A 13,256-nucleotide genomic window follows, 5' to 3' on the forward strand; every position below is an offset into this window, starting at 1 on the left:
CGGCGCGCGAGGACACGCCGCTTGGCGCATGCGCATTACATTACAGGACTCGGAGGCTGAACTCATTGGGGCTTTACCGCAATCGGGCTTCCTAAATCAGATAAACATGCTTTCACACACGCTATCTCAGATGATTGTGCCTCGTATTTACAGTTTCAAATGTGAATAAAATGCAGCCTTTCTGTGTGATCAGCTGATAAGTCCAAAGACTTACTTTGAAACCAGTAGCGTTTTAAAACAGTAGACTTTGTTATTTGGTTTGGATAACATAAATGTATACAGGGTGTTAGTGACATCGTAACGAAAACTTTGAGGGGTGATTGAGGCCATGATTCTGAGATGATATCAAGTGGAATTTTCCGTCGCAAAAGTATGGAATTGAAAATAAATAAAAAAACACAAAAATTTTCAGGAATATTCAGACTGAAAATTCCACTTGATATCAACTCAGAATCATGGTCTGAACCATCCCCCTCAGTATTCGTTACGGTGTCACTAACACCCATACCTACTTGTATGGCTACCGTATGTACTTGTGTGGGGTGTAAGTGACATCGTAACGAATACTGAGGGGGATGATTCAGCTGATAATTCTGAGTTAATATCAAGTGGAATTTTTCATCGCAAAAGTATAGAATTGAAAATAATTTAAAAAAAACTAAAAAAAAAACATGAATTTTGCGACGGAAAATTCCACTAGATATTAACTCAGAATCATGGTCTGAATCATCCCTCTCAGTATTCGTTACGATGTCACTAACACCCAGTATATTGTTACCGTGTATACCACAATCTCGTACAGCTTAAGGCAAAGTAGCTTACCTGCTAAATACTTATGTACTAGGTATTCACTCTAGCCACAAAAAACTGCCAAGAATATAGAATAGGGCCCGCATTAGCTAGACAATGTCCTCAACCCACCTGAAGTAGATATAGGTACAGGTTGTATAGTAAACGGCCTCTGTGGTCCAGGCCGAATTCCCAGTTTCGGTCCCTGTAGAGACATATCACAAAAATCACTAAATTGTCCCTAGTTTCGTTAGGACATTGATCACCTGATTGTCCGAAAGTAAGTTGGTCCGTGGTTGAAAACGTTCGTTAAACACGTCTCGATTACATACTTTCTGAATCGCCAACAAATGGAAAGATTACACCACAGGTTCCCTCTATAACGTTTTTTAGCATATTTTACCCGACTGCAACACTTGAAGAGGTACAAAACCCAAAATTAAATTCTTCTTGATCGATTATCTGTGTTTTAATAATCAGTGTAACTCTTATTGTCCCCAATGGATTATGACTACTAATAATACCTGACGCCAAAGCCGCAATTTGTGTCCAATAAATTTATGATTGAGGCATTAATGCAGCAGATGCTGCAGTGATCAAATTATGTTATGTAAATAACTTTAATGGTCCTAATTATGTGAAGTCTTAATGGTCGCTATTCGACTTATATGTACGTAGTACTCGTACTTGTATACAGTAATAATGACTTGCAGTCATGACCATGACGTTTCCACAATAAATTGGACAAGTCGTCAAGAGTTCAATGATATTAGGTACACAGTTTTTGTGCTTATTTCGTGGTTTTTAGCTTCATACTGATTCATTGTGCTTGAGCGTTTTGTCGCTCCATTTGCCGATTTTATGTACAGTCATAAGCAATATCATGTACCCACTTTAGAACCCTGTCGCACTATCATAATTGTCATTTAATGAGACTGATGGTTTAATTTGTGAAAAAAGTTAATGTGACATGGTTTCAAAGTGTATAGGTACATATTAGTACTCGTGACCGTACTTTATTTCTTGTGCATTTTTTACTTTATTTAATTAATACATGAAATACCATCACACAGAGAATCCCAAAGGGGTAGGCCAGAGATGTATAGTATACACATCCACTCTTCGCCAGCTATGTTTAAGTCTCATGTAATAGGAGACAAATATTGCTTATCTACGAGCCAAACATGAATTCAAACTCATAAAGTGGAGTTCAGTGGTTTACTTAGTATAATCGTCTAATAATATTTATGTTTGGGGTATATTAAATGCGTTTTAGGTAGCTCTGACGTAACATTGCCAAAGGATGACTAAGTAAATATGTAGACGTATGTTATGTTCGTGCATACAGTAGGTAGTATGTAAATCATCTTAACTATTCACGTTTACGCACTGTACATGCTTCCGCATGGTCTCTAAACGGCTTCGACACACATGTAAAAAACAAAACAGTGAAGTTATGTTACACGCCCATATAATTCGTAGTGATTAAAAATTTGTCAAGCTACACTATATAATTATAGTTACAAAACATTCGCAAAGCGTGTAATAGATGAAGGAATTTACGTCATAATACAGCCACATCCTTGTATTTATCTTCTCTTTAATCATATTAAACCGGATCAATCTTTAACAGGAAATCGCAAATAAGATTATCACGTAAAAAGCGTCTATTCTGAGAATCGAATCTGTGCATGTGATAATATTTGAATTTGAATAAACACTTAATGAAAGCAAAACAAAAATAAAATCAACAAAAGTTTAAGTAAACAAAGCTCGATGCCTTCATCGTATTTATAAAGTTAAATGGTAACAGATAAGCGCCAAATGATCTGTATCATGATAGATCGAATGTCATGCGCGTGAACTTTCCTTGCTAGTTAAAATGCCACTGCGCTACGTGATGACCCTCGAATTAGAAGTCGGCTGCGGACGCTCCCGATCGCGGTGATATAACCCTGCGCCGGCGACGGCAGCGGCGTCTCCAGCTTCCATTAGAACGGGGCCGTAATCGCCTTAATCGTGTGAAGGTATTATAACACCACGCTATTGAGCGTGGCTACCACAAGGTTTTTATAAGAAATAATTCGTAAGACTAACAAAAGATTGAAGGCTTACTTAATTTTATAACCGCACGCATGGCTATAGGTACCTACTATTTGGAATGTTGGTAATTATATCATCAACACCATGTCATTATTAAAACTTAGCGCCGTCATTATTTAGTCTCCACTAGTGGTTGAAAATGTACATTTAATAAACTATCAAGGTAACTTAAACAACTGCGAATTTATTATTGGATGCGTCTTTCTATATGTTCGGATTATAATTTTTACACATTTTTCTAATATTTAACATTGAACCCCGACGTATTGTATAAGAGTACGCTTAATCATTTTATTATGCACATCATCTTTGCATATCTGAATAATGATCATGGTCATATTAAATTATGTTGTTTATTTGGGTGATATTAATAGACTAATGCTAACTGATTAATTATGTGTCATTGCAGATTTTACTTTTACGTTTATCGCGTTATCTGAATACCTTTATGGTCAAGGTTCTATTATGTAATACATACAGAGACTACCCACTTATTCGGCCAATCTGGGTATGTTTGTTTATTATATCATTTGTATGTTTTATTATGAAGTTGTACCGAACGAGTAGGCAGCATTATATTAATTTTATACGCAGACCAAATACTTATATTACTTAAGTAAAACGTAGTGTTTATTCCCTCTTATAGATGATCTTATTGGTAAAGGGCCATCATCTATGTTTTGATATTTGATCACTATTATGCCGTTTTGTTATTGCATTTTTTTGCGTAATACCTTTTCCGCGTTAAATGATACTTATCATAGCCAATAGTACTTATAGCATCAACTAGTTACTTTATAGTAAATTTTGCATTCGTCGTGTCGATTTTTATTTAATTGCACTTAATGAATTTTCTTCAGACTCATTGCGGTCCGAACCATATCTGTAGTAATCGTTTCTCATAGTCATAAAGCTGAAAGAGGGGTCATTATACGGGAATTCGTCATGTTAATGATTCACAGAGTTTACCTATAACAGTTCGGTTGCGCGGACGCGGACAGCGGGTATATACCTACTTATTGATGCTCGTCCTTGCGAGGAATGCGAGGCCATCACGCCTGCGTGGTCGCTCGCGTTCTTGCCGCGGTCCTCTTGTGAAACATAATTGTTGTTTTACACTCGGTCATTCCGTATTCACTGCATGTCATTATGATGTCAGGCCGCGACCTACACCTTGTACTGTCTCCCTCTCGGACACCAACAACGGACATTGCCAACTCATAAATAAATTATAGTCATTAATGTAATCTACATTCAAATCGCTATCAAATTGTTAGAAACTTGTCAGTTTTCTCAAAGCTCATTATGCACAATAGTGAGAGAGTTCATTGTTTTTATGCATAATTATTATTCATTTGCTTTTTTGTGTAATTTGTAAGCTTATAAACTTACTCTAGTTGTTTCGTAACGCACAGCAGTCGTTGACATCAGTGCTTGTGCCTGGTTCTTACTTTACCTTTATGAATAAATATATGAATCGAGTCAACCATGTATAAATAATGTTGATGATTGGTAGGATACGAACGGCAGTTATCCACAATCATACAGTTTCAAGGCAGAGTATCGTTCAAAGCTTGACGTTAAATGTAATGAAAGAAAATCGATTAATTCGCAATTTTGCTGTTGTGTAGATATATGAAAAGAAAATAAAACTGTTAACCTTTAAATTGTCTTCATGATATGAAAGTTGTTGTTTTAAAAACATATTCCTCGGTAGCACAGTGTGCGTAAGTACTAGTAATTGTTGCAAATGTCAATTTGATTATTCATTCTTGGACTTCCTACAACGACAACCCTTTCATTTCTAAATGAAAATGTTACATATGACGCATGTAACTAGTTCATCAATAGATAATCAAGGTTGGATTAGTCTACTAGGATATTCTTTGCACAAACCCACTGTGTGTGTTGAAGGTGATACAGGTTTTTCTAGGCTTTATTTGAATATCTTGTCATTCCGTTGTGAGATCAATGTACTGTCATACGGATACAAACCTCATAGTTTTATTTTTGTTTATAAGCGGGGCACACTTAATGACTGGAAAAAACGGTTCATTAAAGATGAATGTGTGACTTTTTTATTTCACCAGTGTCCAGATACTGGGTTTTTGAAGGAATTCAAGTTATTTAGCGCCTCGCTATTAATCAATTCGTTTGGTCAATTCCATAATGTATTCAAGTTTTGTGTTCGTTGTATAAGTAAGAAGACGTATCACCGCGAAATAGCGTCCTAAATTCCTTCAGATGTAAGATAATTTTGATGACTTGACTACGCTTGTCCCTAATCGATGTTTAACCAGGTCTTTACTTAAGTAATTTAAGCTCAATGCGTACGGGTGGTGCGGCGAGCGGCACCGTCGCCAGAGAATACAGAATAAGGCTGTGTATAGAAGGGTAACTTTCTGCCCCGCACCCATGCATATAGGGCGCCAAGCTAATAGCTAGGAATACCTCACCCCCTCTATGTATTTCTTTTATTCGATTGTCGTAAACCGCTAGGGAGTAAGAAGGAGTGCACGCGGATTGTGCCTTCCTCGCTTTTACGCGATAAAAATAATTTTTTTGGAGGAAGTGTTCGGGATGTGCCGTCGTTGTCTAGAGCTAAATGTTTGAAGTTATGAACACTATCTATATAGGCCTAAACCAATGACAGCCGAATTTTTTTTTCGAGTTCATAATTGGATCATAAATTATCACGTCTCACGTGGAAGACATTCCCGAGAAATGCAGTTTCGGAGGTACGTGACCTAACCTGTATTGGGCTGGTTTATTTACCCTTCGCGGGTTGGAAGGTCAAACAAGCAGTCACTTCTGTAAAAAGCCGGACCGCTCAAATCTTTAGGTTAGGTAAGCGCACCCTGTGAGAAGAAACGGGATAATGCTAAGGAGATGATGATCGTCGTAATAATGATCAAATTGATCAACACTCACATTTATAATTTGCTCCTCAGTTGCGAGTGCCGCTGCGTCAAGTTCTCCGACCACGCGACCTGAACGTGGTAATCAGCAAGCGACACCTCAAAGTGGGCATCAAGGGCCAGCCGCCCATCATCGACGGTGACCTCGATGCCGACGTCAAGATTGAGGAGTCCACCTGGGTGCTGCAGGACGGGCGGACCCTACTTGTTAACTTAGAAAAGGTATTTAGATGGTTCTACTGTTTATTAACAGCTTCTGTGGTCTAGTGGTTGAGCATTGGGCTCACAATACCTCCCGGGTTCGAATCCCGATAGAGACAAGTCACAAAAATCATGTCGTGATCTCAATTTTGGTTAGAACATTACAGTCCTATCACATAATTGCCCGAAAGTAAGATGATCCGTGCTTCGGTAGGCACATGAAGCCGTTGAAGAAGTAGGTTGATGTATCTTATCTAGTCTTTACATGATTCATGGCAGGGGCTTTAGCGGCTCAATAATACTGAGGTTAGTCATCCACCTTCAAACCCATACGATATAAGAAGACTACTTACGATACTTACGATGGGTCTGCTTCATCATTTGCTTTGCTAGGCACTTCGATGGACGTTGACCCCGGTTACTATTTACGTAAGTAAATAAGTAATCGTTACAAGAATCCTGTCGGGGGCCTCTAGCGGCACAATATAAATCCTGATACCAGGGATGGTATCAGTAAAGTCACCGACATAGCTCGGAGAATTGCCAAGCTGAAGTGGCAGTGGGCAGGACACAAAGCGAGGAGAACCGATTGGCGCTGGGGCAGAAAGGTTCTCGAATGGCGACCACGTGTCGGACGACGCTCAGTGGGCCGCTACAAGGTGGACCGACGATCTGGTGAATGTCGCGGGAAAACGCTAGATGCGGGCAGCGCAGGACCGATCGTCGTGGAGATCCTTAAGGAAGGGCTATGCCCAGCAGTGGGCGTCGTACGGTTGATAATGATGATGGTGACCAGGGATGGTCTGGTCGTCCTTCGACCCACAACCCACTCGCCAGAATACCTCTTACCGAACTCAATTAAACTGTCTTGTTTTCCTATTGAAGAAGAACGTGTTTATCAATGCTTTTTAAGTAAACACTTCGTCGGCAATCACTCCCGTTTTGGAATTACAACTCCAATTAAAATCCATAAATGGACTCTGTACACACATTCCTTTAAAGCAATTTATTCGGTATAGCCTTGTAACACTTTATTTGTAATTAGGAACCAAACATTTTCGGCTTCCATTATTATAGTAAATAAAGCTGTAGCTACCAATCACAGTTAATGATCAATTTTGCAGCTGACTTCAATATCGTACCTTCTCTTTACAGGTGAACAAAATGAATTGGTGGGGCAGGCTAGTTACTACCGACCCAGAAATATCTACTAGGAAAATTAATCCAGGTAAGAACATAGCAACGTTTTGTAACTACCTGTTATCGCATACTATACCGCAAAGTCATTCTCTAATGTCGTAATAGTAACATTTTACCTAAATAATGTATAAAATAAATCGCCTAGTATTCGTCCTAATAGATGTTGTGTGGAGTTCTTACTAGCTTATAATTCAAATGTAAAAATAGGCACAAAAGGTGGACCAACCCCTTAAAAGGCAAGCCAAGTTTTAATAGTTTTGAGATACTTAAATGGGTTGTAAACAGGGCGATGGTCTAGTCTGATCACTTGTCACCTTGTGGTTCATCATTTCTCCATCTTAGAGTGGCTGTCTCTTCTGGCTCTTATTTGTGACTTGTGGCACTTCCCATCCTATTAGGGATTAGGGGCGTGGGTTTATGTACATATTTATGAATGATGTATGGGACTGGAGTGTTGCCATGTGGTGCACCCATAGATCAGGATAAATCATAGTAACTCGACGTGGCAAAATAATACCTCTGCCTCCTTAGGTCCCATGGTAAGTGATACCATTTTTCGACTAATTTGTTATGTAATGTTCACAGAGCCTTCGAAACTATCGGACTTGGATGGTGAGACGCGCGGCCTAGTCGAGAAGATGATGTACGATCAAAGACAGAAAGAAATGGGCCTGCCTACCAGCGACGAACAAAAGAAGCAGGATGTTCTTAAAAAGTATGTTCACTTCATTTCTCGTATCAAAATGTCTCTATAAAAACATAAATATTTAGGAGACAAAATTACAAAAATGATGAATGCTCATGTTTTTTCTTCTTTGCTTGCCTTTTATACGCTTTATTCTGCAGCCCTGTTACTTAACATGAAGTAGTTGGCAGGCAACTTTATTCTAAAATATTATTCAACTTTTCTTTCTATTCTTCACAGGTTCATGGAACAACACCCGGAAATGGATTTCTCCAAGTGCAAGTTCAATTAAAACATAAGATTTATTGTGAAATATTACGTCAACTTTTAAGTTCAACGACACTTGCGTCTTTTATTTTGTCTAGGTGCACGCATGGATTACTTTATTGTATGGCAATAAGCAATTCTAATGTTGATTTCGCTGGATACAGATATTATGTTTGTGCGAATATCATAGAATGGAAATGCTACTACTACTACTTTTGTTATTTTAATTAGTAACTTACGGAGAGTACTTTAACCACAGCTTTAACATCTAAGTTCTGTGTACTAATTATGATTGCGTAAATAAATATATTTTTTATTAAATATACACTGATGTTTAATTATTGACGGAGTGCAATACTATCGATAATATCGAAACTCACGGAAACACCGATAATTTTGTTTTTGTAAGCTTCGATAGTATCGATCGACAGTTATCAGAACTATTGATTAATAACATCAATATTATTATACTATCGACCAAAGCTAGCGATAACCGGCTATCGATCAGCAACACTGTCGAATTATAGTGATTGTGCATACAGTGTTGCCAACTTTATTTTCACCAGCCCACCAAATGCGGCCGTGCAAACCACCAGAAACCACTAAAACTGAGCGGTCTCTCGAACCACCAGAATTTCACTAGATAAAATACATACATACATACATAAACTCACGCCTACTTCCCACCGGGGTAAGCAGAGACTATAGAATCACTAGACAACCCAAAGCCGAATCAGTGCAATCAGATCGTGGGATGTTTTTCCCCCTCTTTAGCGCCGCGTCGTAGGTAAAGACGTGCTAGAGACAGGGTAAATTATTCAATTATTATTAATAATGATTCCTTAATAATATACCATATAATTTGCACTTAGCAACTGGATCACCAGTGCTTTCGACTATTTGCAACCAATCCCTTAAAACTGGGTCACGTAACCAACAATCACGAAACTTTTGGGTGTACTGTGGCTTAGGCATCTTGATCTTACTCAATCTGAAACTTATTGTATGTATTATGTACTAATAAATAAACTATATTGGTTCTTTCGCTCAAGTAACTCATAAACCATATTCGGTTGTGTTAGTGGTTAAATTCGTCACTTACCGCTAACTGGAAGGACTCTAATCCACTAAAAAATCCACTAGCCACTAAAACTAATATTTTTTCGCCGAACCACATGTCTAAACCACCAGATCTAGTGGAAAATCCACTAAGTTGGCAACACTGGCGGCATACCACGTGGACCTCTACCGGCCTTATGTGGCTATGTGGCTTTCCCTAAGTCTACATTCAAAATAATCTGAGAAAGCGGGGGCACGAATTATTGTGTACATGACAGTTCCCAATTCTAATTTTATTTTGTTAATTAAAATAACATTTGGTATAAAAATAATATACATCGCGTTAAAATTATAATTCACCACTAAAATAAACTGCGTAAAATGAATTTCTGAAACTGCCAACGTCACTGTCATTTTGACGTACATTGTTTTGACAACAAAATTTCATTCATCAGTATAATAGAAAGAGCTCGATGTGGCACTCATTATTGGATTCGTTATCTCACTTGCTTTACTAGAAGTAGTCGGAATCGTGCGAAGAAAATATATTTCTTACGTCGAAAGAATCGAACATATTGAGTGCAAAATATTTTGTGTTTTCAAGTTTATTTCAGGTAAAATAATACGAAAACAGACAAAATGGTTAGAACAGTATATTCACCGGAATATTGTCTTCAATACCTTGAGCAATACGCGTCACAGGAAACTTTTGTTGTGGGATTGATTTTAGGTCAGGTAAGTGTCGGTTAACTTAATTATCTAAATGATGTAGTTTATCCAACAAAGTAATATGAGTAAACTTTGATAAGGGATATATAACGGTAAATAATAAATCACAATATTTTAAAAACATTTCAGACTATAGAAGCTAGAGAAAGTGTGATTCATTTAGCGCGCACTCCTGAAGAAAAAGGTACCGATGCTGCTTCGGAATCAAGTTTTGGCTCAGAAAAACAAGAGTCTTTACGGAGTTTGTTAGGAGTCTCCGAGGCTTGGGTGGCTGACCACGCGAAACATGTCACGAGAATGTTACCGGGTGGCATGTTCGTCCAAGGTAAGGCTTTCGATGGTGAAATACGCGTGTTTTGTTATGTAGACAAGTGTTCCTTAAGATTGTATGTTTTACATAGGTAACTTTAAGTGTACAACTCAATCATATAATATTTAAAAAGATTTTTTCTGTAATCAGGTATTTTTATAACAAGTGATGAAGACATCTTTGAAGATCCAAACCTCTTCAGTAAAGTGAAGTCTGTGTTAAACTACACACACAAATCTTTAGGATCAAATCCATACATGTATGGGAATTGCCCGCATATGAATGAACGTCTGGTGCTTCACATGTCCACTAACACAAAAGTTCTAACATGTAAGAGTGTAGAAGTTGGGTCAAGCACAACAGCCATAAAACCGGTGGATTGGAAGTTTATGCCAAAACCACAACAATGGCAACGGCTCGACTGTTATTATGAGTTTGATGAAGTTTATCCTGTGGTTGTGAAGAAGAGTGGTATATCTGTTAAACAACAGTTTCAGGTAATCAAATATCTGTCTAAAAAATATTTTTTTGCCTTTGTTATTATTTGTTAGTTACCTTAATTATTATCTTTCATTAAACCATTTTCCACCCTCCACTAACCCACAGCAGAGCAGTGTCTTGGAGTATACTCCATACCCCCTCAGATGAATTGAAGGGTAGGCTTGTCTATGTTTAAGTAAAACATTTTGTCATCTAATAATATAATAATATCAACTCTTCTGTTGGCCTTTGCCATTTTGAGATTTGTGAGCTTAGTTTGAGTTTTCTCCTTGTAAATGTGTGCAAAATAAAATTTACTTATAATTTTTTTTTTCTTCTGTATTTTTGCAGCAAATCCTAGAGTCTGCATACAAGACCATAGAATCAAGTGTGATGTTTGTAGATGGAGAGTTAAAAGATGGTTCAGAAGCATTAGAGTCATTGAACAAGAAGAAAAAGACCAAAACCAATGCTAAGTTTGTGGAGTCAGAAACTCCAAAATCCATGCATGTGTCTTTGTTTGTGCCTTTTGTAAGTAATCATTAGCTTATTTGTAAAATAATGAATTTACCTAAACTGTTAAAGGAATCTAATACTGCAGTAGATTGTAATAATTTGAATTACCATATGTTTTGTAATGTTATGTACTAGGGCTCTGTTTTTCGCATTTTGACTCTAACATGGCCTATTTTGCGTGCTATTTACCTGTATGTGTCCTATATGTTATGTTATGTGCAATACAGAACAAAACAGTTGATCGAATTACCTAATTAACAGTTATCTGCATTTAGACATAACAGCATAATATCTTAATTTCGGAACAATTTAGTAGATTTGGACTGATGACAAAACGTTTTTCATAATCATGTTTTTTTTTTTCTAGGAAAATTCATTACCAGAAACCGTAGAATATATGGAATGTGATGGCAGCATACACTTCAGTGGAGTTGTGTCATCAAGTGTATTCATGTACCCAAAAGCCACAGTCAAAGAAGCCATTGCGGCTGTGAAGGAAGACATCATACGGTCGCTGGCTTCAAGGTTTACCATGCACTGTGATGCTTTGATTGACGACAATTTGTTGCCTGAAGGTAATAACATGATTAAAAAAAATATTTATATATCAAATTAGGTACATTATCAGTACTTATAATAATTGTTTGTTTGTTACGAGTATGTTACTTACGACTATATGTCTTAGTGGACTTGATTGTTGTTATATTTAGCAAACTAATGCTTTTCTTTAAATATTCATTAGATTATGTTATAACCAGTGAATGATTCTGTAATATTCGCAATATTATTAGTGTTTGAGATTCGGGCGTAAATTTAGTTTATTTTACGAACATAATTATGCATTAACTCGATTTGTTTACAGAAAAAATATGCTTCAATGAGCCTCCTCGTCGAGTGTTGGTACCAGTTGGGTCACTATATCTATGTGACTATTTGTTCCCTGGAGAAGCGCCGGCCGAAGCTCTTCTCTCAGTTCGGGAGCTACTCGACTTGAAAATCACAGAGTCGGATGTAATATGTGATGTGGAAACCCCTGCAGGTAAAAAGAATTCACGGTTCGTTGTATCCGTACCTATACATATGTATAATAAATTCGTATAGAAGCAAGAAAAGTCGACAATTATTAGATCAGTCAGAAGACAAATAAAAAATAAGTTTTAAGTTTGTTAAAGCTGTATTTGTTAATGAAAATTTTATTAACTCAATGGTAAGAGGTAAATAAAAAAGGTCATATACAGGTAAGCATATGTTACTAAGCTTTATTATAAACTCCAGTAATGACCTTGACGAAAATGTTAATCGCATTCTAAAGTCCATATTTACTTCTATTTTATTTTATACCATTATTATTCTTCTTTGTACAGATACGTCAGAGTTCGACGCCTTAGACCGGGATGCGAGCAGCGAAGAACTGCTGGCGACCCCGCAGGAAGCGAGCCAGTTTATGTACATTACCGGAATCTGCTTCGCCATGCTAGTATTGGTCATTTCCATCATCATTCACTACTACGACACAATAGCCGAAGTCATCGGCAAAATCTTCAAACCCTAACATTTTAGAAAGACTGTCCAATATCAACACAGAAAAATAAGCAAGGTTGTGTTTTTATCTCGAAAATGTTCGATTTTTGATGAATTCAGATTGAATTATCAGTTTTATGATTACTAAGATGATAATATCGTAATGAATACAATGAAAACACTTATTTATTATTGCTTTTATTAGCTGTTCTATAACCTAAATTCACTTAGTATATAAAGAATTACATATATCTTACATATTATGGTGATGATTATATTTATGTACAAATGATGCTGTGTAAAATGTGGCTTTTTAAATAAATAACTAGTAACTTTTTATGACATTTTTTGATTATGATATTAGATAAGTACTTATAACGCGATCTATCGGGATCGACGTGAACCATTTTTGTGTTTCAGTTGTTTAGAACGTGCCTTGAAACCTGACTTGATATTTCTCGTTATCTTTAACGGTTCT

The 13,256-nt window shown here is 37.1% G+C and overlaps 2 protein-coding genes across 3 annotated transcripts in view; both read left to right on the forward strand.

Moving 5' to 3' along the window:
• Window positions 1-8,488, forward strand: part of LOC126366880 (nuclear migration protein nudC) — a 37,102-nt gene extending 28,614 nt beyond the window's left edge. For both annotated transcript variants that reach the window (XM_050010216.1, XM_050010215.1), the window contains 4 exons: window positions 5,844-6,032; window positions 7,167-7,239; window positions 7,797-7,926; window positions 8,137-8,488. In XM_050010216.1, the coding sequence (XP_049866173.1) occupies window positions 5,844-6,032; window positions 7,167-7,239; window positions 7,797-7,926; window positions 8,137-8,188 (444 nt within the window). In that variant the 3' untranslated portion in view covers window positions 8,189-8,488. The remainder of the gene's footprint in view (window positions 1-5,843; window positions 6,033-7,166; window positions 7,240-7,796; window positions 7,927-8,136) is intronic.
• Window positions 8,489-9,742: 1,254 nt separating this feature from the next.
• On the forward strand, window positions 9,743-13,117 carry LOC126366999 (protein odr-4 homolog). The gene is made up of 7 exons (XM_050010347.1): window positions 9,743-9,957; window positions 10,081-10,276; window positions 10,412-10,758; window positions 11,093-11,272; window positions 11,625-11,832; window positions 12,120-12,296; window positions 12,622-13,117. Exons 1-7 carry the CDS (start codon window positions 9,862-9,864, stop codon window positions 12,807-12,809), a joined length of 1,392 nt encoding a protein of 463 aa, XP_049866304.1. The 5' UTR covers window positions 9,743-9,861; the 3' UTR covers window positions 12,810-13,117.
• The last annotated feature ends 139 nt before the right edge of the window (window positions 13,118-13,256 follow it).

Source organism: Pectinophora gossypiella, chromosome 5 (genome assembly GCF_024362695.1).
Source record: "Pectinophora gossypiella chromosome 5, ilPecGoss1.1, whole genome shotgun sequence".
Lineage (NCBI taxonomy): Eukaryota > Metazoa > Arthropoda > Insecta > Lepidoptera > Gelechiidae > Pectinophora > Pectinophora gossypiella.